At 39.8% G+C, this 23,019-nt stretch overlaps 1 protein-coding gene and 1 long non-coding RNA gene across 15 annotated transcripts in view; one reads left to right on the plus strand and one right to left on the minus strand.

Annotated features, from left to right (window-relative positions):
* Window positions 1–23,019, minus strand: part of LOC308479373 (ankyrin repeat and SAM domain-containing protein 1A-like) — a 114,728-nt gene that overhangs the window by 16,230 nt on the left and 75,479 nt on the right. For all 13 annotated transcript variants that reach the window (XM_081010025.1, XM_081010021.1, XM_081010022.1 and 10 more), the window contains one exon: window positions 20,561–20,667. In XM_081010025.1, coding sequence (XP_080866151.1) covers window positions 20,561–20,667 — 107 coding nt within the window. The remainder of the gene's footprint in view (window positions 1–20,560; window positions 20,668–23,019) is intronic.
* LOC308479476 lies at window positions 23–20,657 on the plus strand. 2 transcript variants are annotated; one of them, XR_013987696.1, is made up of 4 exons: window positions 23–268; window positions 5,190–5,323; window positions 16,049–16,113; window positions 20,553–20,657. It is a non-coding gene; the product is annotated as an uncharacterized lncRNA (long non-coding RNA). The 2 variants fall into 2 exon arrangements; XR_013987697.1 differs by lacking the exon at window positions 16,049–16,113 and having other exon boundaries at window positions 20,553–20,625.

The raw sequence follows: 23,019 nt of genomic DNA on the forward strand, positions 1-23,019 counted from the left end.
TAATTTTTGTTTTTACCAGGTCTTTGATTGTATAATAAAAACTGTCTTTGTTGTTTCACAACTCTGCATCATGCAAAAACTCCATGTAAATACAGAATTTGGGCACAGACTTCGACACTCTGGGAATCTCAGCTTTGATTTTAAAAAAATGTTTCTAGTTCTTAAAGCAGTGAGGATAGCTTTGCAGATGTAGCGGAGAAACCCCAATGGAACCTCAGCAGCCAAGGCGGAAGGAGCCTACTTTCTAGCACGAGGAACAGGATTTAAGGTATGCATGCTTTCCTCATGTAACAGCAGAATGAAGGAAGTGAATAAATTCACACAACAGATCATAATTCAGCTTTTCTTGGCATTACCTTTGTACAGAATCAATATTTCAGTCTTGGCCCAGGTATGAAAATTGAGAGCATCACAAGAGCCCTTAGAATAAAAAATAATGGTTCCTCCCTAGCTGCTGCTTGGTTATCATAACACAGTGTAACAAAAGATAGTATCACCAGGGCAAACATTACACAGTTAGAAATCTAAACAACCATGAAAATAACAGGAGTAATCTGGTTATTGTCACAGCAGGACCTGAGTGCAATCAGTACTCTCATCTGTGATTTCCTAAAACTGGTATTCTAAGGGATACTGCCTATAGCAGTTGAGGTAGAACACAGCTGTCTTGACTATTCTCCATGAAATTCTCTAATCCTTCAAAACCATCCAAGTTGGCGACCTTCACTACATCTTGTGGGAGTGACTATTGAGTTTATCCATGTGCTGTGTAAAGTAGTATTTTCTTCCAACATTCAGCTTCACTGAATGGACCATAAGTTCTAGCAATATGAGAGAGGAAGGAAAAACTTTTTCCTATCCACTTTTCTCCACATCATGCATAATTTTATATGACTCCATAATTTCCCCTGCTTGCCTTTTCTCTAAGTTAAAAAGCAACCTTGCCTCAGGAGAGCTGCTCCAAACCCTTGATCATTTTGACTGCCCTTTTCTGAAACTTTTCAAGCTTTATAGGAGAGGGGGGAAATCTGTAGTCATGGACACTTATAAGCATAGAGTTCTCATTTGTTCCCACTCTCAATGACCCTGGACCCCAAGGTCTAAGGCAAACACCAATGGATCCTCCAGCAATGGCTCCCTTGCTACCGTCTGCTGCTCTGCAATCTCACTGCATCCCTCCTTCTTTTCTCTCTGTAGGCTTCCCCCTTTCACCTCCTTGCCTCTGCATCAAAGGAGCCTTTTTGTTAAGTGCACTGCATAAGTCCCAGCTGCTTGATTCAGGCTATCCAAAGCCTACTTTCACTGCTGGCCCCACTGCATCTCATTCCGTCCAATAAATTTCAGTAGATTGATTTACATGACCTTCCCATTTCATACATGCTCGCTTTCATCAGTCACCCCTTTGATCATAGTTTAACAATCCAGTATACCTGGACGCAGCTTCAGCTGCCTGCCCTTTCCTCGTAGTCAGCTTTGCTAGTGCACTGCACTGGCATGCATGGAAAGCTCGTCTTTGCCTGAATTCCCTTGAGGGCCAGAGAGAGAAAATTGAATTTATTTTAGAGCATGCCAACAATCCAGGGAAGGTCAGTTTCACTGTAATCTATCATGCGTCTCCATGGAGATGGAAGCAACCCAGCCCTCTCTAGAGGAGTGACTTTCATCATTACACTCTTTACAAAGCTCATTATCTCCACATGTGAAGTGTGGAGGAATGAATGAATGAGTACATAGTGCTTAGCAAAGGCAATATTCAACAGCCATTTTACTATATATCTTGTTTTTCTTACAGCTTAGATCCAGCCCAGAACACCCCTTTTATTATTGAAGCGATTAGAAAACCAAAGCTACCTTGTAGCTCATTATTTGCAACTAAGATTAGCTAACCCAGACTACTGTCCAGTTGTGCTAGATAGTGCTCATATATACATTCAAAACTAGACACAGTTTCCCACACTATTATATGCGATTCTTTTCTCTATTGTGCTTGCTGTAACTAAAATGTGAAAATGGACAGAGAGCTGAAAAGGTGAGCTAAAGTACATATAAATAGCTAAAAGCATAGAGAAAGGAACATGATTTTTTTATCTTGACAAAAAGGTGGGCATCCAGTATAATTCTTCCACATTAAAAAGGTAACATTCAACATGGATTCCCTTTTCGTAAAAGACAATTCCTAGGGTACTACAGTAATTTTTACACACACACACACACAGTGAAAGAAGATCTAGATAAAAGCACTAGGATGCCTTATTGCTGAATTAAGCACAGGCATACAACCATTCCTTTTACACGAAGACCCCCACTATCATATGATGGCATAGCAATTTGAAATTCCCATCTTGTGTCAGCTATCAACACATGTAAACAACAACCACTGAGGGGCAGAAATGGGAATTAACTGGTGATCATTAATTCCTAATTATATCCCTCTTCAGTTCTATCAATAAAGGGGAGACTATTAGAAAAACCAACCCTTGTGAAGGCTGCTTACTATAAACAGAAAAGAGAGAGAGAGAGAGAGATCCATTTGAGAGTGAATTTGCCATCTGCTGAATGTGCAAGGCCAGACCATTTTCTTCACACATGAAATGACAGCAGTAATTGCACATTGATGTAGGCCATCATGCACTTTGTATGACAGCACAGAGTAAACACAGCACAAGATACTTCTTTTGCTTGCATTGTTTGCTGTGGATATTGTTTAATGGAGAATTTTTACATGGCTGTATCCACAATATTTCTGCAATGCCTTTTCTGTATTTTCATTGAGCTGCATTAGCCACCGAATCTGCAATGATGTCAAATATTCTGGTAAAAGGACAACTGGTTTTTTTGTCTAAATTGTACTAATTTCCATGGTTATCTCTTTTGCCGTAAAACAATCCTAAGAAATAAAGGGCATTTTGTAATCTTAATAAAATAACTTCAGTTGCAATGAAAAGCTCAATGTTTGCTCCATTTTGAGTTGGTAAACTCATGATGAACAGCAGCTACAGCCATTTTCTAAAACACAAAACCTGCCTGCATGTTTTGATCTGAAGTATCACCAATTTTACCCATACACCATTCATTTAGTACATCTCACAGGCAAATAAATCGAACTCAATGAAATGTCCATTTCAATGGGTGCACATAGTGCCCTTTTCAGTGACTTGCTCATGTTTACACAGGCTGTATACATACTTCAACCATCCAAGTGCTGCAATTTGTGGTTTTCTAAAAGCACCTTTGTAGACATTGCTTTGCAATTGTTCATGGAGGAAGTCTGGTAGCATAGGCTGCACAGGTTCATCATATTGCTTAGTGTATCACACAGACAACACCATGACTAATTTCTCTCTCTCATTTTTTGCAAGGTGCTGTGTATATATGCTCCCTCCCCTTTCAATGGCCACCATACTCCTTAACAAAAACCTTGCCAGTTATTAATGTTTGATGCTTTATTTATTATTATTAATGCTAAATATTATTGTTTGACATTTTATTATGTTTTTATGTTTGTTGGAAACTGCCCAGAGTGGCTGAGGCAACCCAGCCAGATGGGCGGGTATAAATGCTAACATTTGTTGTATCAGAAGTCTGGTAGCACAGGTTGTGCAAGCAGAGTAAGTTTTATTGCACTCAGTGCATGCCCATGGGCTTCCTTCCCTTGTACAATGCAGGTAACTTCTTGACGACTTCTCTCAGGGAGAGGATGCAAGGCAGTCTGGGCTGTATCCAGCTCTGAGTGTGACTAGCATTGGATACAACCCTCTGTTTATGGCCAGAGATGTTTACCCCCTTGTACCACGCTTGACCGTGCACAGAGGCTGCCTGTTCTGGTGCCAGGCACACAGCTTATAATTACAGTGGTACCTCGGGTTAAGTACTTAATTCATTCTGGAGGTCCATTCTTAACCTGAAACTGTTCTTAACCTGAAGCACCACTTTAACTAATGGGGCCTCCCACTGCCACCGTGCCGCTGGAGCATGATTTCTGTTCTCATCCTGAAGCAAAGTTCTTAACCCGAGGTACTATTTCTGGGTTAGCGGAGTCTGTAACCTGAAGCGTATGTAACCTGAGGTACCACTGTACTAATTATAATGTATGTTTTATTGCAAGGCACTCAAGACATGGTCTGCTCAGTTTTATGAAAGAAAGAAAGAAAGAAAGAAAGAAAGAAAGAAAGAAAGAAAGAACCCAGGCCTCAATATATGTGCTCCCCGTTACAACAATTAATTTCATTTGAGTCATTGTGGGTTTTTAAAGGGCAACGTATAGTGATATTTTGTTAAAGGGCAACACAAAAAATGGACACATCTTGAATTTGTTGAACTGCCAACATAAGCAGTCAGAAAATATATATCTTGGTGAAAAAAGTTTATAGGGATTGCAACATTATGTTGATCCAACCTTTGAGATTTTGATAAACTGGAAGGATTACTTTAAAAATAATAAATGCTATGGTGGAAGCCAGTACCTTTCCAACTGTGCTTGAGTACAGAAGAGAAAGAGTTGATGGCAGCTGTTTCCACCCATCCTTTTAAAGAGTAAAGCAGCAGTGAAACTTCTGTGACTCTCTAAAGGCTCAAATATCAGCATACTGATACACATGAGAAAAATTATTTTCAAAGCCTAACTTGATTGTCTTTGAGGTGGTATGAAACACCAGATGACTCAGATACCTCTTCTACTGAAAGGTGCTTTCAAAATACCAAAAAAACCTATACCAACTATATAGGAATGACAATGTTATACGCTAAGCAAAAACTGCTTATGTGGAAGACAGTGCAGTGCAGTCAATCCATATAGTCTCATGCTTATTCCACACATATGTGCCACTACCAGGCTTGGTGAATGCACATATATAGGTAGGTTACAGAGCAGAAGGCTAAGACATTTAGGTCAGAGGTAGTCAACCTTTTTATACCTACCGCCCACTAATCCATCTTTCTTGATGGTAAAATTTTCTTAACTGCCCACCAGTGCTCAATGGGAGGAGGATTCAGCTTGTGCCATAGAACCCCCTACTGCCCACCTAGTGGGCGGGAGGCACCAGGTTGACAACCCCTGGTTTAGGTTATTGTTTTTCAAAATACTGCTTTAAATGAGACTTTGTAATGCAGGTCTTGTTACATTAAAACTACTGTTTTGGCCTACGGTTTCCCTTATACTGTACAATGTTAGCTTTTGCTCTTGTAATCAGTACTGCAGACATTGCTGCTGCTCATCTTGAATCTCTGTGCAAGACTTCTCCACATTAAAGCAAAATGAAGCACACCTATGCACCACCAGCTTGCAGCAGCAAGGGAATTACCCTTTGGCACCAGGGGAAAACAGGTGGGTATTTTGAAAGAAGTGCTTTGCTGTCTGGATGGATAAGGCAGATACTTCAGAGGCTTTATTCTACAGCAGGGGTGGGGAACATGTGGCCCTCCTGGTGTACTTTGACTCCAGTACCCACCATCTCTTACCATTAGCCAAGCCGGTTGGGACTAAGGACAACAACAACTGGAGGGCACCAGGTTCCCCAATCCTGGTGTACAGCAAGCCTCTCAAACCTTAACATAAAATGTGTGACACCCATTGAGATTATCAATGCCAACAATCAAGGTCTAAGCATTATGATCCGCCCAGACTAGTTTTACTTAGACCTCAGAAAGTGACCTCTCTTTTAGCAGTAGCAGCTTTGAGAGCTCCACTTGAATAGGCACTTGCTCTGGGATCAGCAGTGTCTCTGTCCCATACGTTAGCACTTCACTAGTACAGTGGTACCCTGGGATTACAGACACTTCAGGTTACAGACGCTTCAGGTTACAGACTCCGCTAACCCAGAAATAGTACCTTGGGTTAAGAACTTTGCTTCAGGATGAGAACAGAAATTGCGCGGCAGTGGCACTGCTGCAGCGGGAGGCCCCATTAGCTAAAGTGGTGCTTCAGGTTAAGAACAGTTTCAGGTTAAGAACAGACCTCCAGAATGAATTAAGTTCTCAACCCGAGGTACCACTGTATTTTAGGAGCAGAGGCTGCAGTGTAGAAAGGACTCAGGTTCAGGGCACAGTAGGAGAGAATAATAATTTTCACAATCAAAAATTTGATGGGAGGATTTTTCAGGGCTACTTCTCTCATCATAGATCCAAGAACCATCGAGCAGTATTTAAATATGCTCATCTTATGGAGATTCCTCGTTCCCTGAACCATCCCCATATTCATGTATCCTGTGAATCCCCATTCTAAAAGTACTTAACATGCACAGCATAATATTCAGGAAATCATTACAGGATTATACCTTTGGCCCTGCTGAATTGTGTCCCGTCCCCCCCTCCCCCTGAGAAATGTCCATCTTCCTTTGCTGAAAAAGGCCCCCTGCTTCCAACCTAAGCACAGAGCTGGCACTTCCCTAAGGCTGCCTATGCGAATTCCACTCTGCTTTTTAGAGCCCAACATGGCTCTGCGGGACTAAATGGCAAAGACTATTTTAGCTTCTCTGATAAGCAGGCAGAACTGAACACACAGGTAGAAAATCCATAGGGGAGGCAAGAGGCATTTTTACTTAATTGGTTCTGAGAGGAGATGCACATTTAAAAGCAGAGGGAAGTGTTCACTAGGTGGTCCTTCCTTACAAGCTTTTGATAACAAGATGGATTGGAGACAGACAAAACCTAGCAGGAAATCTCTTAATGCAATCATGTGAACCAAAGTAGTACAAAGTGTTATGGGCTGTTCTATCTGGGTGTCTGTTGTTTTAAAAAAACCTTTGAAGAGACATTACTATTACTCAATCTAAGGGAGTTCTGACACTCTACTTGACAATGTTATAATGCAATCATGACCTATCATTCAGCTATATTCTGAATAATTTAAGAGATCTATTCCTTGCTATCAGTATCCCAAAGCTCAGCTCCCCAAAAGCAGCTAGACTTGGTGAAAACATCTCAAGTCTGTCTTTGTTGATGGTTTGGTTTTCACCTAGATGAACTGCTCTTTGATTTGGTATGCTTTGGTTCCTTTTCTTTGGTACATCTACTCATTCCTGCTGCTACTTCTGTTATTTTGCATACCAGGCGTCATTCTGTACAATTTGGGTTATTGTTTTTATTATCATTTCCCTATGATATGTTTGCTCTTTTTCTTTTGACTACCTCCTGCTTTTATTTGTATTGCTATGTACAGATAAAAATGTTTGCCTGTCTTTGGAATGCTGAGAAGGGATAATGGTCACTAACTAGAACCTCAGTCATAAATCACACTGTGTCCATTTTTGATCTCCAAACTGTTTTCCCCTCCAAGTCTCATTCTCCACAAACTTCAGAAGGATTCACCTACAGTCAGTGACAGAGCTTCATGCTCTGGCACCGGGGGCATGGCTGGTGCAAGTCCCAGGGGGTGTGGTGCACTGCCCGTGGGGCATGGCGTGCTGCCTGCCGGGGTGTGGCGCCCAGCGCGGGGGGGAGGAGCCACGATGGCACCCCACCGGGATCGTGGTGCTGGGGCGGTGCACTCCCCCTGCCCCACCTCTTTCTCCACCAGTGCCAACAGTTTGTTGAATAAAATGTCCTCTCAATCAATGTAGAGAACAGGGTAATTTTTGAGATGGTACTTGATGTAGAATGACTCCTAAAGAAAGTCTCGCCAAAAATGACAACAGCACCAGAAAGTCCTTTTCCACCAAGGCAAAGACAGGAGACTACTTCAGAACTCAGTGTGCATGTTGAAGGGATGACAACAGTATCTGGTAAGGTCTAAAGGCCCAGTCTCAGATATAGTCTTGGTTAAAACGAGGGACAATTATTTTCTGATTTTTCTTAAAAGACTCACAACTGCTATAGGAATGCTGTCTGTCTGTCTAATCTAATCTAATCTAGTTGCTTTATCTTGCCCAAGGCAGGCCAAAGGCCTGGTTATAAAGGAATACTTTTGTTTGGTGCCTAAAGATATATAATGATGGCACCAGGCAACTCCCCCCTGTCCTAAGACAGGACAAATAGTATGCCCCCTCCCCTTCTAAAGAAATGAGTGTCCATTATTATGCCTACCTACTATGCAAGGTCATTTGCTTACAACAGTTATCACACAGTGCATAAAATTAGAGATTTAGCCCAAAATGTTAGTGCTCTTAAGGAACTTTTTTTTTAACCTTTATACTAAATATGCAGTTTTCTTACTTCAAAGCAGCCTTATATTTATGCTTTCATCTGGTAGCAATAGGTAAGAAGGAATGGATGCAGGTGAGTGAGTGGGCTGCTGTAAGACAGGCAGAGTGCTTCATTCCTCTTCTGCATCCAGTAGAAACCAAAATTCACTCTTCCACAGGCTAAAGCAGGGGTGCAACTCTCTGCATCCTATAGCAAACTAGTAAAGTTTATGACAGGATAATGTTTATGAACTTATTTGCAAGGCTGCTTTAAAGTTCTGCCCTAGTTTCATTTCAGCAATACAAGAATATTTCAAACCATATTCACGGACATACAATTTACAGACTTTGGTCTCTTTTGGATGCAATGCCAAACTGTGATTTAGCATTATGTGAATATGTCTGGGTGAGCCATGGGTTAACACACTCCCCCTTCCCAGCATGGTCTCAAACTGAAGATCAGAAGCTTTCACTTCCATTTTCACTAATCCAAACTCTAAACTGCAGTTAATATTACCTATGTGTTGTTAAAACAAGCCATCTTCATAAAATGCAGGTTTGAAGTTGGATTCTTGCAGAACACAATCGTTGATGGGACATAACCACCAGTTATGCAGTTAGATTTGGAAGCAAAAGCTTTTAATCAGCTCCTAGCACCTAGACGGTAGAAGGATGGGCATGATCCTGAGGCTGGCTCAAGACTGTTCAGGTTTATCATTATTAGGGTTGCCATATGTCTGGAATTTTCCCTACATATTCGGAATACTGTGGTTGGAAGCAGTGACTGGGTGGAAATTGCAAAAATGTCCAGGAAAATCCCGACATTTGGCAACCCATGTCAGCATTGTCATTTTGGGCCATTTTCCTTAAAAATGGCTCCAAAACTTTTGGTTGTTGTGAATTTGTCAGAAAACCTCAACAACTTTTCTGTCTGGATTTTCACTGTTTGAAATATGGCAACCCTAGTATTATCTCTGAATGAGGTCATTGTGTCAAATTGATCTTGAACATGCTATCCCTGAAGCTAAATTTGTATCAGAATAAAGCAAAATGGAACAGAGAACAATCGGGGGAAGTTACCAAATTCAATGAAATAGAACCAAATGACATCAATATGCTGCTAATGTGTTGTATAAGCAATAAAGTGGTACTCCAACAAAATGAGCAATACTGTGCAGTAACAATCTCATCACAACAGCAGCATTGGGGAATCTGGAAGTTGCCTGTGTACCTGTCACCAAGTATATAAAAACAGTAACAAGTGAGGTAGCCATATATGTGTACAATTGTGTCCATGATATACTTGGTTTCCATAATGCTTTCACCTCTTTCTTTTTTTAGGTGAAGTTGCGACTGGTATTCTCGGTACACGTGTATAGCCATATCACAGGCTCTACTGCATGCATGGTGATCAGTGAGTGGGTCTAAAACCCACAACATTAACACGAACTGTCCCGAACATCTCTCCCCATACGCTTTACTAATGGAACCTTCATTATGGAATTAGAAAAAAGAATGATCAGAAACTTCTGAAGATGAGAAAAATGCTTTGTGCCACATTCAACGAACTTGTTGCCCCCTCTGCTCTTCCCATGTCCCCCTATGTCCTCACCAAATTTACTTTGAATTTGAACATAGGGTGAGGAGAGGAATCATTCAATCAAACATGTGAAAATACTTGTGCTGATGGAATGATCTCCTTAGCACTATGATGAATATCACCCTTTATCAATGTGGTGTTTTTAAACTTCTGTTTTCCCATTCATTAGTGAATTAAATAGATGTGAACAGGAATGCAGAGTGTTCTATAAAATGAAACCAAGCCCATGCTTGCCTCTTGGGAGTACGTAGTCCAAACCACGGACTAACTGTGCTTACAAGGTCACTGAATATTTCCACAACGCTGTATCAGGTATGGGGTGAGAACTACTGGAGTCACCCAACTTTAAAAATAAAACCTTCGAAAGGAAGATGTTTCATTGTTATTCAGTAGTTTTCCTGCCTAACATACCCTCAAGCCAGGGGCACTGCTGAACCAATAACTCCATGCTGCTAAGCAATACTAAACTGAAACAGCAAGATTACAACTGTGGAAATCTGTCAAAACATCTGCTGCTCAAGAAATCTAGCTATGTAACTTAAAACAAAATCAAACATCTTATGCTGTAATGGCAATGTAGCTTCAACCAGAACATTTTTGTTTCTTAGCTGGCTCAATTAAATTTAAATTCAGACTTTTGCATATTAGCAAATTGCAGCCTACCTTAAGAGAAGATGGCTATAAAATAGCACCACATAGAGACCAGCATAAATTACTAAAAACTTGTGTGTGCATTTGAAAGGAAGTTACATACTAATTAAAAATAACAGCCACTCATCTTTCTTATTGTGATGCAGTACATGGAATGTTTGGGGATATTTCTGTAGTGTGCGTTACAGTGTGAATTATGGGATTAGTGTTCAATCAACCAACATAGATGTCAGCTGTTCAGTATACATTTGACTCCTCAAATTATGATACTTATTTTGCCTCAGTGCTTTATAATCTGTGGTTTTCTAGCATCCCACTCTAGAGGAATCTCTCCCATATTTGTTATTCTGTATTCCTGTGAGTCTGCCACGGAACCTCAGTATCTTAGAGCATTAGTGGCCACATCTACTGAAAATGATTAATGGTCCTCAAAACATTCCCTAGAATATACTCAACAGTCCCCTGCATTGCACAATACAAATGGGGAGATCAGTAGAGGTGGCCATAATTGCCTTTTGTGAAAAGCACTGCTTTATGACTGCCTTAATACCCCTTGAACTGATCCAGTGCCTAATGTTGCTGGATGTACAGCTCAGACCATAACATCTCTATTTTTCTACAACCAAATCAAAGCAGACACTTGGAAATGTGACCCGCCCTGAGATTTTGTGGTAAAGGGCGGTATATAAATTTTAATAACAACAATGCCAAGCTTTTCCCATGCCATCCAGGCTATACACCTGTGTCCCACAGAGAGACTCCTCCTCCAATAAAATAGTATTTATCTTTCAAGGAGCATGACTTCTTAGTATTAAATAATTCAGTTCTTGTAAATTTCAAAAGTGTCTTAAGAAATGATAGCAATAGGAGACTACTGGAACTACAATTTGCAGTGTATATCCCTATCTGTATGTTCAAAGTATTAGGCACATCATCTGTCACTCCTTTTCTCCTAAGTGGATATTGAAACCTTTCTAATTCCATTCATGCAAAACTGATTTTATCATCTCGTTATGCCACTACAATGGTGGAAATCTCCCATTATTCCTTCTGGTTTGTACTGGGATTTCCATTTCCTCTCCTCCCCCATGTGCCCCCAAAATCTGCTCTGGAGGGTTCCTCAAACCTACAGAGCTGATTTTGAGGGTGCATAGGGGTTTGGAGGGGACAGAAGAGGAAGTGGATAGGGTAGGGTCAAGTATATTCCCTATAGTCACAAGGCATCAGCGGACAGCATCGTAGTGAGCCAAGTAAAACAAAAAATAAGAACAGAATTGGAGTACAAGTCATTTCCCATAACCATGAGAAGTAAAACTTTCATTCCTAGTATGTCCTTCTTGCATCCCCTCCTAACTGCAGTTTAACTAACATGAACCCTAGTTGCTAGCATCCTGAGATATTGTATGCTTGAAAAGTGTGAAGTGAACCAAAGCTGACAGTTGAAAGTTTATATTTGATTCATCAGAAGCTTTGGGGCAAACAAATGCTTGTAAAGTGACAGTTAATTTTTTTACCCTTCATTTACACCAGTGACATATGACAATCCTTAGTTGATCACCACTGTAGCATTGCCAATGTTACAAAATATATTGAACAAAAATGAAACAACTGTACTGATTCAGATTTATTGTGGGTTTGTGAATTTTAGTCATGCCTCCAAGTGCTGTTTTTTTTTTAAGTAACGAGTGGTCAATTGATAACCCTTCAACACATATTATTCCTTCCAAGTGTGAGTCTCCAGAATTTTCAAGCTACATATTAGTAGGAAGGACATGAGAAAGAAAGCATTTGTTATTGGCCTTGGGATATCTTGGAACAGGGAACTATGAACATACATATGCTTCTCATATGGGAAATGATCTACTGTGAGGGCAAAACTATTTCCCCAGAGACTGCATATGGTTGTGCCTTAAATATAGCATGTTATGTTTCAGAAGAGGAGTATTTCTTATTTCTATAGCAGATGGAAAGGAAGTGTAAGGAATATATAAAACCAGCATGCAGAGACATGTCCACAATAACATTCCACTTTTTCAGAATGCAGCTAAAACATAACATTCTCTTGTATGCAAGTTACCTCTGCAATTATTATTGTTATTGTTATTATTCATTTCATTTCTATACTGCTTTGCATTTTAAAGAAAAAACCCTCAAAGCAGTTTACAACCTACATTAAGGTGTCAAATAAAACAATACAGAATAATAGGAAACAAAAATATTATCTTAAAGATTTCAAAATAAAACATTTCAAAGGAGGTAAAATACAGAATGCACATCTAATGCAGCAAACAAAAAATATCTTAAACATTTCAAAAGAAAACATTACTAAAGGAAGTCAAACAAAATGCACATTTAAAGCAGCATAAGTAGCAAGAGAGTAAGATATCACAAGCCTAGAACAAGCTGCTTTTGCTGCCAATCCTGCCAATGGTAGTGCATGACAGGCGGTGGCAGTGGCAGCTTGGGCTCAATGACCTGGGTCTGCATTAAGAGACAGCCAATTATTGATTAATTCAAAGAATTCAAGTATTTAAAAAATGCATTGGACATGATCTGTATGCATGCCTTAGGACTTGGGCATGACCAATAGCTAGTTAGTTAGAATTATTGTACCCTTGTTTCAAACTGTTTTTTGAAACATACTTGAGTTTAAAAAGCAGCTAATTGTGTTGCATGTGGGCCAGTGGCAGCTGTTCAATGAGAAAAATCCCACAAACAACCACAAATAGTCTATTCCAACACATTGTTTCTCAGCAGATTTTGATTCGCATATTTATATTATGAGAAGGCAGACACAGCCATGAGGCCTAAGAAATGCAGGAAGGTTAAGAGTCAGTAGTGTAAATTTAATTCAAAACAGGATCAGTGCGGGTTGAAAAGCAGATTACTTCTGTGAAACGTATCATTGCTAATATAGGAAAAGTCTAGGGCTTCAGGCTAACTTGGTAACATACATTATATAATTTCGCTTCTATCTGACAGGTTTTTGGATAATATGCTGGGGTCTTACAAAAGAAGACAGGGAAATTTCTAATCTTGAGGTCAAAATATATGGGACAATGAAAATGCACATGCCACTTAGCAAACTTTTTATTAAACTTCTGTAAGCAGCAGTATTTCCCCACCACCAAAGCTGCTGGTTTCCCCTTTGTGAAACACACCCATGCTTCGCTTATCAGGACAAATGGCTTAAGGGAGAAAACAATTTTATTCAGTGAAAATTGTGTAGTTTTGCCCTGATTTTGGCTATAAAGGAATGGATTGTACACAAGTTAATCGAGATCTCCCTATAGAAACCATGCTCTCCCTCTCTGGTAGAAGGCAAATAGTCTTAGGTTATTGCTCTCTACACAGACTCTGCACATTTAATTTAGACAAGATGGGGTAGGCATTTATGCTATTGTATCCAGTGTTTCTATGGCTCTAAATTCGACTGCTGAATGTAAGAAAGGGGGGAATACCATGAACAAGTGAGCCTGGTAACGATCACTGCAGGCTAATCAGACTTGACAGTAAATTGCATTTAGTCAAATTAATGTCAGAACTTCAAATTATTTGCAAACATCCCGTACTTTAATGCCCTCAATTTTTACCTCATTCCTCCAATTAAAAAATGAAGCCAGAGGAGCCTAGGGCACTACATGAGGAGAGCAGATTTGCTTCTGACAAAGTCTCATTGAATCATTGTTGCACGCAACACTTTTATGGGAAGTTCAGTAGCAGAAAGGGGAAGAGGCAAAAAGTAAAGAAACAAAAATGTAATGGCTTAATGTACCTAAAGAAATATGTAAAGGGATGGACCTGTGTTGGGATGTGGTACATATTACCCCTCCCATCATGAACTCAGAACTGTTTCTAGTATGCTGATTTTGGTAAACTCAAATAGCAGCTGTTACCTGTTCCTAATAACGAAAAACAGTGCCAAACATTCATTCTCTACCCATGAAGGTTATTATTTTTTCACTTGGCTTTAAGGAGTACATTGATGTACAAAAAGCCTCCACCATGCACACTGAACTAGATCCTAATTTAAGTTTATAATTTCAGCTATTACCACTATTAACTACATTTACACCCTGTCTTTCCCCCAAGAAGCTTAAGGTAGCACACATTGTTACCCTCTAATTTTCTTCTCAAAACACCCAGTTTAAAGTCCAATGCTCTAATCACCATACTACAGTTAGATTGCATAATAAGGACAGTGCTACAGTTTTGTTTTGTTTTTTTTGGGGGGGGAGGGATAACCTCTGAGTGAAAAGCAAGGAAAATACAATCTTCATGTTTACTACAGGTTTGACCAATAGGCGCCTAGCCACTGAGGCGCAAATAAGTCACAGTATGGCTTATTATGTCATGTGAACCCAGACCATAAATTGTTTGTTTCAAACAAGCCATGAGCAGTAAGCCAGAAACAAACCAAGAACAAACCTACTATATATTGAACATACGCAGATGACTGAATATAAAGAAAGCAAGGGGATTTATATTTTAACTACACCGTGGCTGCTTCATCCAGAGCTTTTATATATGTGCCACCCATAAACTTGCCTTGTCAAGTTCCAATAGCAGTACCAGTCCTAACAGGTGTTACTGTGGGATTAGAATTTTGACTGCATAAAGGCTGGTGTGACATTGTCCAATGTGGTGCACTGTGTGTGTGTGTTAAAAAACCTGAGTTGTCTTTGTACATTTCATAATATTTTATTTTTGTTTTTAAAAAACTATTATCAGTATAATCACTAAACTGTATACCAATATACAACTTGTAAAGAGGCTGCCTCAGGTTGTCCATTAAATCAATGATCAGAGATAGTGACATGTTACTGAATTAATGCAGCCCAATCTTGTAACCTCCTGTTATCAAACAACTGCATGTAGCATTGCTTAGCAGCTAACAGCACTAAGCTAGAGAATGAAAGAATCTGAATTCCATTACTGTCTCTACCCAAACAAAATATGCCATTTCGGGAGTAGTGGCTTTTCACAGAAAAATGTAGGCAGACTCCAGTTCTAATGTTCTGTAGCTATTCTCTTCCAAGCTGTATGCCACTTGTTCAAAAATGAATTATCTAGGGTGAAATGCATAGAAAAGTATACAAAATGTATATATTATGAAGGTAAAGCTTACATATGGAAAATCCATACAGAAATGCATGGAATTTAAATGCAAAATTCTGATGATGTCTTTTTTTTTATTAAAAAAAAACAGCAGAAAAGGGATGAAACAAACTTAAGATTGAAAGCATGCTAAACTGACACATAAGAGAAATAGGCACACCTTGAATCAAGCCTGGAAGGGAACATACAACCAGGGCAGATCAAGCAGTATTGGAGTAATATGCTCTGACCGACCTGTTCCAATAAATAACCTGGAGGTGGTGTTTTGTACCAGCTGAAGGTTCTGGACACGTTTCAAGGGCAGCCCCATGAGCATGTTACAGTAGTCAAGGCTGAAGGTGACCAGAACACACCTGATTGTGGTGAATTTTAAGTGAATTGCTCTTTTGAAGTGGATCACAGAGAGAGAAATGCAAGCTGTAAATTATTTTTGGGTGTCATAGCAATTCCCATATATAGTGATTATTTTGTTACATGCAATCATGATACTTATTTGGTAATCTTTCTATTTACCACCAACTTCTGTTTACCACCAACTTGGTCCTTGTCTGGACATGAAAAGTGGCAAATTGGAAGGGCAGCAGACAGTACTTATCCATATCCTTATCTAAAACAGAAGTGTTCAAAGTAAGTTTCTACAGAAACCAGAAGGTTGCACAGCCATGCTTCCTTCAGTCCAGTGTAGATCCCAGGTGTCAGCAGCCAGGGCTAGTGCCTACATGCTATTTGGTTTCTAAGGAAGGAAGTTGTGATGGCTGAGGCAGAAATGGCAACTTCCAGGTCCTCTTTTTGAAAAAGAGTTTGCAAAGGTACTTCTTCCAAACAGGAGGACAGAGGAAGCCTAGTGTTTCACCTTTCCATCTCATCTCCAGAGTCTAATCACACCACTTCCTACACACATCATGCATGATTGTGAGTCCCCACTTGTCTATCATACGCCCAACACCCTATTTACATGTATTAGCTATAGCTTTCACAACATGACATCTTTTCTCAACCACCATATCAGCACTTATTTTGGAAACTGTTTTCCCCACAACAGATGAATAACTCTTAATTTGAGTATATTCACGAGGAAGCCAATAAAGTAGGAACTTTAAACAGAACATAAAAAGCATTTGTCCAGCTCTGGCAAAATGCATTTCACACTAATATTACTTTCAATGCCTGAGATATTTGATCCTGTCTGAGGAAAGCTATTTCTGATGCTTTTTTTTTTTTAAAGAAAAACACAACTGGACAGCATCAGGAAGGTATGTGTGCGTGTGCTTCACCTAATTTACCTTCTTCCATAAAGCAGGACATATATTTCAAGCACTTATCCAGCTTTTCTTTGAAAATTTACAACAGAAGATTATACATCCTCTTCAGACATCTTGCCCCATTGCTGAGCTATTGATATAGTTCTAAGCAGTAAGAAAAATTGTGCAGTATCTTGGATAGTTCAACCCAGAATCTCACATCATTCAGCCTACGTTCTATTTTTAAAAACCCCAACTTAATTTTTATTATTGCTAAAGCAATTAGCCTAATAGTCTACCTGGCAAAGTGCAACCCATTACCTAACATGCGTTGCTAGCCTCTGTGACAGTGAGATTTAATGCAACCCTTTTGATCTGTGCCAATCCTTAAGAACCATATAAGCTCACAAACGCATTATTCAGTTTAACAAAAATCTGAAAAATCTGTGTTGGCAAAATAAGAAATGAAGCAACAGATTTTTTCTAGAGAATTCTGTCCCAACTGGCTTATGCTGTCTGAACCCTTTGTGAAACCTAATAAGTAGTTTTGGACTATGAACTATGTAGTTAACATGCATATGCTTAGATTCTGGACCAGGAAAAAGAAACTGACTTTCAAAAGTGAACTCCTTTTGTTGCAGCTTAATTCAGTTATGAAAACCAAAAGCCAGATGTGGAAACTACTAACACTGATGAGGAAAATAAGGGGGGTAGCATTTATGATTCTTCACTTTCTTATTTGGCTAAAACTTAAATCTGTTAAGCATGTATATATTGTAACAGATAATGGAAGAATTATGAACTAAGCTGTTACTGAAAAAGGTACCCTTAAAGGCATCACTATGAAAGAAAAAATGGATTGCAACAACCACTTTAAAATAGGTGCAGCAGCAATGTTAGGCTTTCTTGTGAACATCAAACTGCTCTGGAAGGTAGAGAACAGAGTTGCAGTGATTCAATCCCTGAAATGTGTTCTTTAAAGTCAGAAAATACTATAAATGAAAATCAGAATTGGAATGATGCCCTTTATAGGTTGAACGAGCCATCCATGGAACTCAACTAAAACTCTAAAGAGAAACATATTCTGTTGCTTCCAAGAATGTAGAAACTTGCACAGGGATCATACCATAAAAATTTAATCTTACAATCCTTGAGGAAGAGATCACTTTAAACGAAGTGCAGCATGCAAACATGCTACTCTTGCTACACAAAGAAGCAGTTGCAATCCTTACACTTCTTCTACCAAAAGCAAAAGGAGAGTATTTGTAACTCAAAATATCCCAACGAAAGAATGTAACCAACATCCATTTTTCTGTCATGACTACACAGCCCTTTATTTGGGGTTATATACCATGTACTATATGGGAGCTGTCCAGGGTATTGAAAGTAATTATGGGTATGGAAAGGGCTTAGGGAAGATTCTCATGTCACTGTTCTATTTTCTGAAATTGATTATTCTGTAATAAAGAGCACTGCAGCAAGAAAAATGGTCACACAAGTACATGGTTCCTAATGTGCGCAAAAGTTACATCTGACACCCCATTCTTATTCAGCTGTGTAACCTCATGAACAACTATACAAGAATCTGCCTTTAGGTCAGATAAGCTGCATCAAGTATTTGGGTTCAAAACTTCCCACTTCAGAAAGATCCTTAAAAAGGAAATGCAGAATAGCCCAAAGCTTGGAGCACTTCTTAACAGAACTAATATGGTAATACAATATATTACTTTCTTCTGTAGCCAGGAGTTTAAAAGTAGCATGTTAACTGCCAAAAATTAATAAACCATACACTTAGCAGTGCTTTTTTTATTAAAATATTTAACATGTATTTATGTCTGCCAACATCCATTAAGACATGAATATATTGCCACATTATTCTTTCAGAAGAGGTATCTAAAATATGCTGGAGAAAGTTATCTAATCATTTGCACTGGATGGGACTAAGATAGTAAATTGGTTCTCTTTCTTTTGTTAAATTGGTTCTCTTTCTTTTGAAACTACTGGATATGGGCATTGTGACAGTCATTGTTTATAAGAAAAATGCCTGGCAAATGTATCCAGGTTCCTTTTATTTCATTTTCCTGCTTTGTAAAATATAAAGTATAATTTCCTAAAAATTCAAGGTGGCAGCAATAATGGAGTCCCAATAAAGACAGGTGTGGTCTTAAGTCTGAAATAGAGGGAATTTAAATTTTAAATGCTTGTAAGAGGATTAGAAGGAGCAATTATAAATAAGTTGTCCCCTAAATACATTCCCCCTGACAGTATGAATGATACTAACAGTTTGTATAGGTGTTATTAATTCCAATCATCCACCACTTACAGAATAGTCATTAACTGTAAACAGTTAATATTTTGTTAATCTTCCTAAATCTAACTCTTAGTGAAGGCTACACCTTTAAGTGAACAAATAAACACTACTCTGATTATTTAAGAAAAGCACTACCTGAAGTTGTTAACCCTAACAAGATTTTGTGAAAGACTAAAGCCTAGTCCACTTTGATAGCTAAAAGATTTGAGTTGTCTCCATTTCAAAAGAAATTTTACTTGTTTTGCATGGCTAGTGTTTTAACATGTTCAGGAAGGGATATCTGACCAGTTTTCAAACTCTGGACCTGCAGGGAATTCTGAAATTAGATACTGACCTTTCCTGAAAAATCAGCAAAGTGAACAGAGAGACATTCCTATGCTCAAGCTTTTTTAAGCAATTCAAAATCCTTTGCATCTGCCTTTAGGAAGGTGGAGACTGACAAAAAAGTCTACTGTGATTAAGGATTTGCAAATGTGTGGTTTACATTTTCTATGAAAATGGACCAAAGGGTGATAACCCATCATTTTTGGATGCTGAACCTTTGCTTCTTCCATAAAACGACTTCTTAAAGGAAGTTGGCATGCTAATAATTCAAACTCAGCAAGGATCCCCTTGGTAAGGATCTATTCCTTCCTAGTGCTGATGAATGATTGAGCCTAATTTAGCTAAGTGCTGACAGGGCCAACTAATGTTCAGCAACAATGACTGCATAAACAGTGTTGTGCTTTAAGAAGCTAAGTGATATGAATACCAAGGCAAGGATACTACACCTATTATGTAATTTAACCAGAATGGCCAAAGCTTATTCTGTTTTGAACTGTCCTGTCCATAGATATCAGGAAGTATTGGGAACGGGTTCTTAAACAAAAAACAAAAACAAAATAGTTGAGATCCATCCTACATATGTGAAATGGGTTAGAGAGGAAAGCACAGGAGTTTGCTTCTGCAATACTTAGTATAGAATGCATCTTTACCAGCTGAAGCAGCAGCATTTAAACAAGCCCCCAAATATACATTCATATGCAATCATTCCAGCAAGATAATCTCTAGCCTGCAGGTAGCTGAAAATGTTCAAGGAGTTAACAACTGCAGAAAGAATTCAAACATTTTTCTGTCGTTCATTTCCATCTGAAGCTGGTAGCTCAACTCTCAAAGTAAGACTAAGCTACTACCCAGGTGTCAACACAGCTTCAGTTTAACCCTTCATCTAGAAAAGCTTTCTTGATGTTCTTTCTATGAGTTTGGGATTTTTATGAATTCATAGGAGAACCTGAACAACCCCCCCCAAAAAATGATTTTTTCTGTGCTATGTCCGTACTCATCCAGACAATCAAAAGAATTCAGCCTTGCCTTTCATGTGTTTAATTTGATCTGACAGTGCTGCATAAACTGCTTTATCTGAGATCCAAATAATGCAAATATATATCTGTATTGTACAAAACAAGTTTCAATTTGCTTTCCAAAAGGTAAGCTCTGCAAGTCCCAATAAAACCTTGTAACTTTTTCCAACAAAGCTACTTACCAGGAAGCGAACATCATCAAAGCCATTGAGAAGCAGTTTGCTCTCATACTGCTGTAAGCCGATGGACTCCAGCCACTCCCCAACACTCTGCTCCAGCATCCGTGAACCTGACGAGAGAGGAATCGGCAGACGCTTGAAAAAGGAAAACCCATTAAGGCGGTAGCAGCGGCACTCTGAGGAAGACAGGTGGCATTGCCACATCATAGTCATTACCATAAAGAAGCCAAACCAAGGCCAGAGTACAACAATTAGCTGACAGACAGTTCCTCTTCTGTACACAAACCATGAACAATAAGCTTCTGTCCTGTTCAAACTAGAGCGTTAATCGGTCTCCCGGTTATACTCAAACAAACTCTGAATCCAAGCTGTTTAGAACCATTCCTGGGGCCAAGGCATCACATGCACTGATTTTCTGGCTCAAGTGTGCTCCTCGCCAGGCAAAAGCATCCCAAACCTCACAAGACTCCTGGGTCAGCTCCTTGTTTCATCTGAGGGGGCTGAAAACTTTCCAAGGCAACATTCCAAGCCAAGGCTACAGGCACGAGAGACAAGAGAGGGCCAGCTCACAAATAAACACAGCCCAGCAGATGCTTGCATCCATGCAACTTCAGATGCATTACCTTGTACAACAGGCCAGTAAGGAAGACTGTTAGCACTGGAGGTGCAAAGCAGTTAGAGAGAAAATACATCTTCATGCAGCTGAGAGAGACAAACAGACACGATGGGTGTTCAGAAAAGCAGCAGCAGCCAGATTAGTGAACAGCTGTCCAAAGGAAGACATGCAAGACAAATAAAAACAAAAACAAAAAAGACAAACTGCAGTAGAAGAATAAAGATTTATACTTTTTTTCCCCCAACAGTCCCGGAACAGGCAAACCATGGTACGGGCTTTTCTTTGTTATTTTATTATAAGGAGTGGAAGCATGAGGGACAACAAGCCTGAGCTTGGAAGTCCTGCCACTGTCATTTTATCATCTATCCAGATGCATGACATCCTGACAGCCGGTATTGACTGATCTGGGCTGGGAACCAGCGTCAACATCTAAACTGGAACAAATAAGTATACCGGAGCATCCAGTCTGAGCAAAAAGATAAATGGTCAGCTCATTTTCCACCCAACATGCCTGCTCCTGCCAGTTCTTTGTTGACTTGTATTTGCCCGTCCTTCATTTTCTTCCACTAAAGGCAAGTACTACCTTCAAATTCCTTACTGAGATAATGAACAGCTTTCAGAACAAAGCATCTTAGCTCGTTGGTTTAAGGGGGTGAGGAAAGCCAAGCAAGATGAACACGCCCCCTCCCCTTTTCTCCGCAGCAGATAGGGTTAGATATGTCCTGGCACCTCCTTTCAGCTGGTTAGTCAGAAATAAATTCTTCCAAGAGCCCCGTAGAAGCTATATGGAACGCCTCTTCTTCCCTCCACACATCAGAGGAGAGTCTAGGAACTTGTTACTTTCCCTGTGCAGAACTGGTGATATTTGATGAAGCAAGGAAAGTTCAGAGCCCACGTCTTTGCAGTCCTCAGAGGAATTGCTATGCAAGTCACGCAGAATTTTCTCAGTCTTCCTAGCATGTCCGTCACTGAAGGGCATTTGCAAAATATTGATGAAGACACCGGGGTTGCAGTCTTTGAACCCTGTGGTTATCAGAAGTTCTGAACATCCTAAACTAGCCTCCACCCCTTTCTTTCCAGACTGCCTACACAATGCAGTGCTGGCTATTATCTGAACAATCGAGGGGTTAGAGATCCTGTTACGCTGGCCTTCAGAAAAGATCCTCTGTTAAGCAAGTCAGTGTTAATGAGTGCTCGGGAGCTGGCCAGCCTTCTTAATGCATACTGCAGCACAAGGGATGCAGCACTCACAAAAGATTTCCTCCTCCCTTCTCTGACAAAGCCTGGGCAAAGGGACAGCATCTATATCCCCAAATTCCAAGCAGCAGGCTCTTGCTGGCCAGAGATTCTTTCCTTATCCAGGGCTGATTCTTTTCTACTCCATAAGCAGGCAAAAGGACTCTGGTATTTTCCCAGGCAAGCATGTGTCCCTTTCAGAGAGCTGCAGCAGACTGCTTTGTCTAAAGGCAGCAAGCTCCACACTTGCAACGTCTCTCGCTCTCTCACTGGCTGTTCCCTCCCCTCCCCTCGTGCTCACACCCCTCCCAGCAGAAGCAGTGATCAGGTTTCAGAACAGAAGCTGGCAAGGGAGAGAGAAATAAGACGGCAGCTTTGCAATATTCAAATTGCAATTTCAAAATTTGTTTGATTACCCTGAGCCATGTGGTGTGGTTTTTCAGCATAAAACGGATACAGTATGTGGGGATTAATTTATCAGACGTGAGCTGAGATTTTCAGATACTGAAAGGTAAGCATGACTGAAGGGAGTCAGACCAATTGGAAACAAACATATTACACCAGCTTTCTATATGCCTGCATGTAGCATTTGCTTCGTCTTGGATTATTA

Source organism: Podarcis pityusensis (assembly GCF_964106645.2).
Source record: "Podarcis pityusensis genome assembly, chromosome: 6".
NCBI classification, from domain to species: Eukaryota; Metazoa; Chordata; class Lepidosauria; order Squamata; family Lacertidae; genus Podarcis; species Podarcis pityusensis.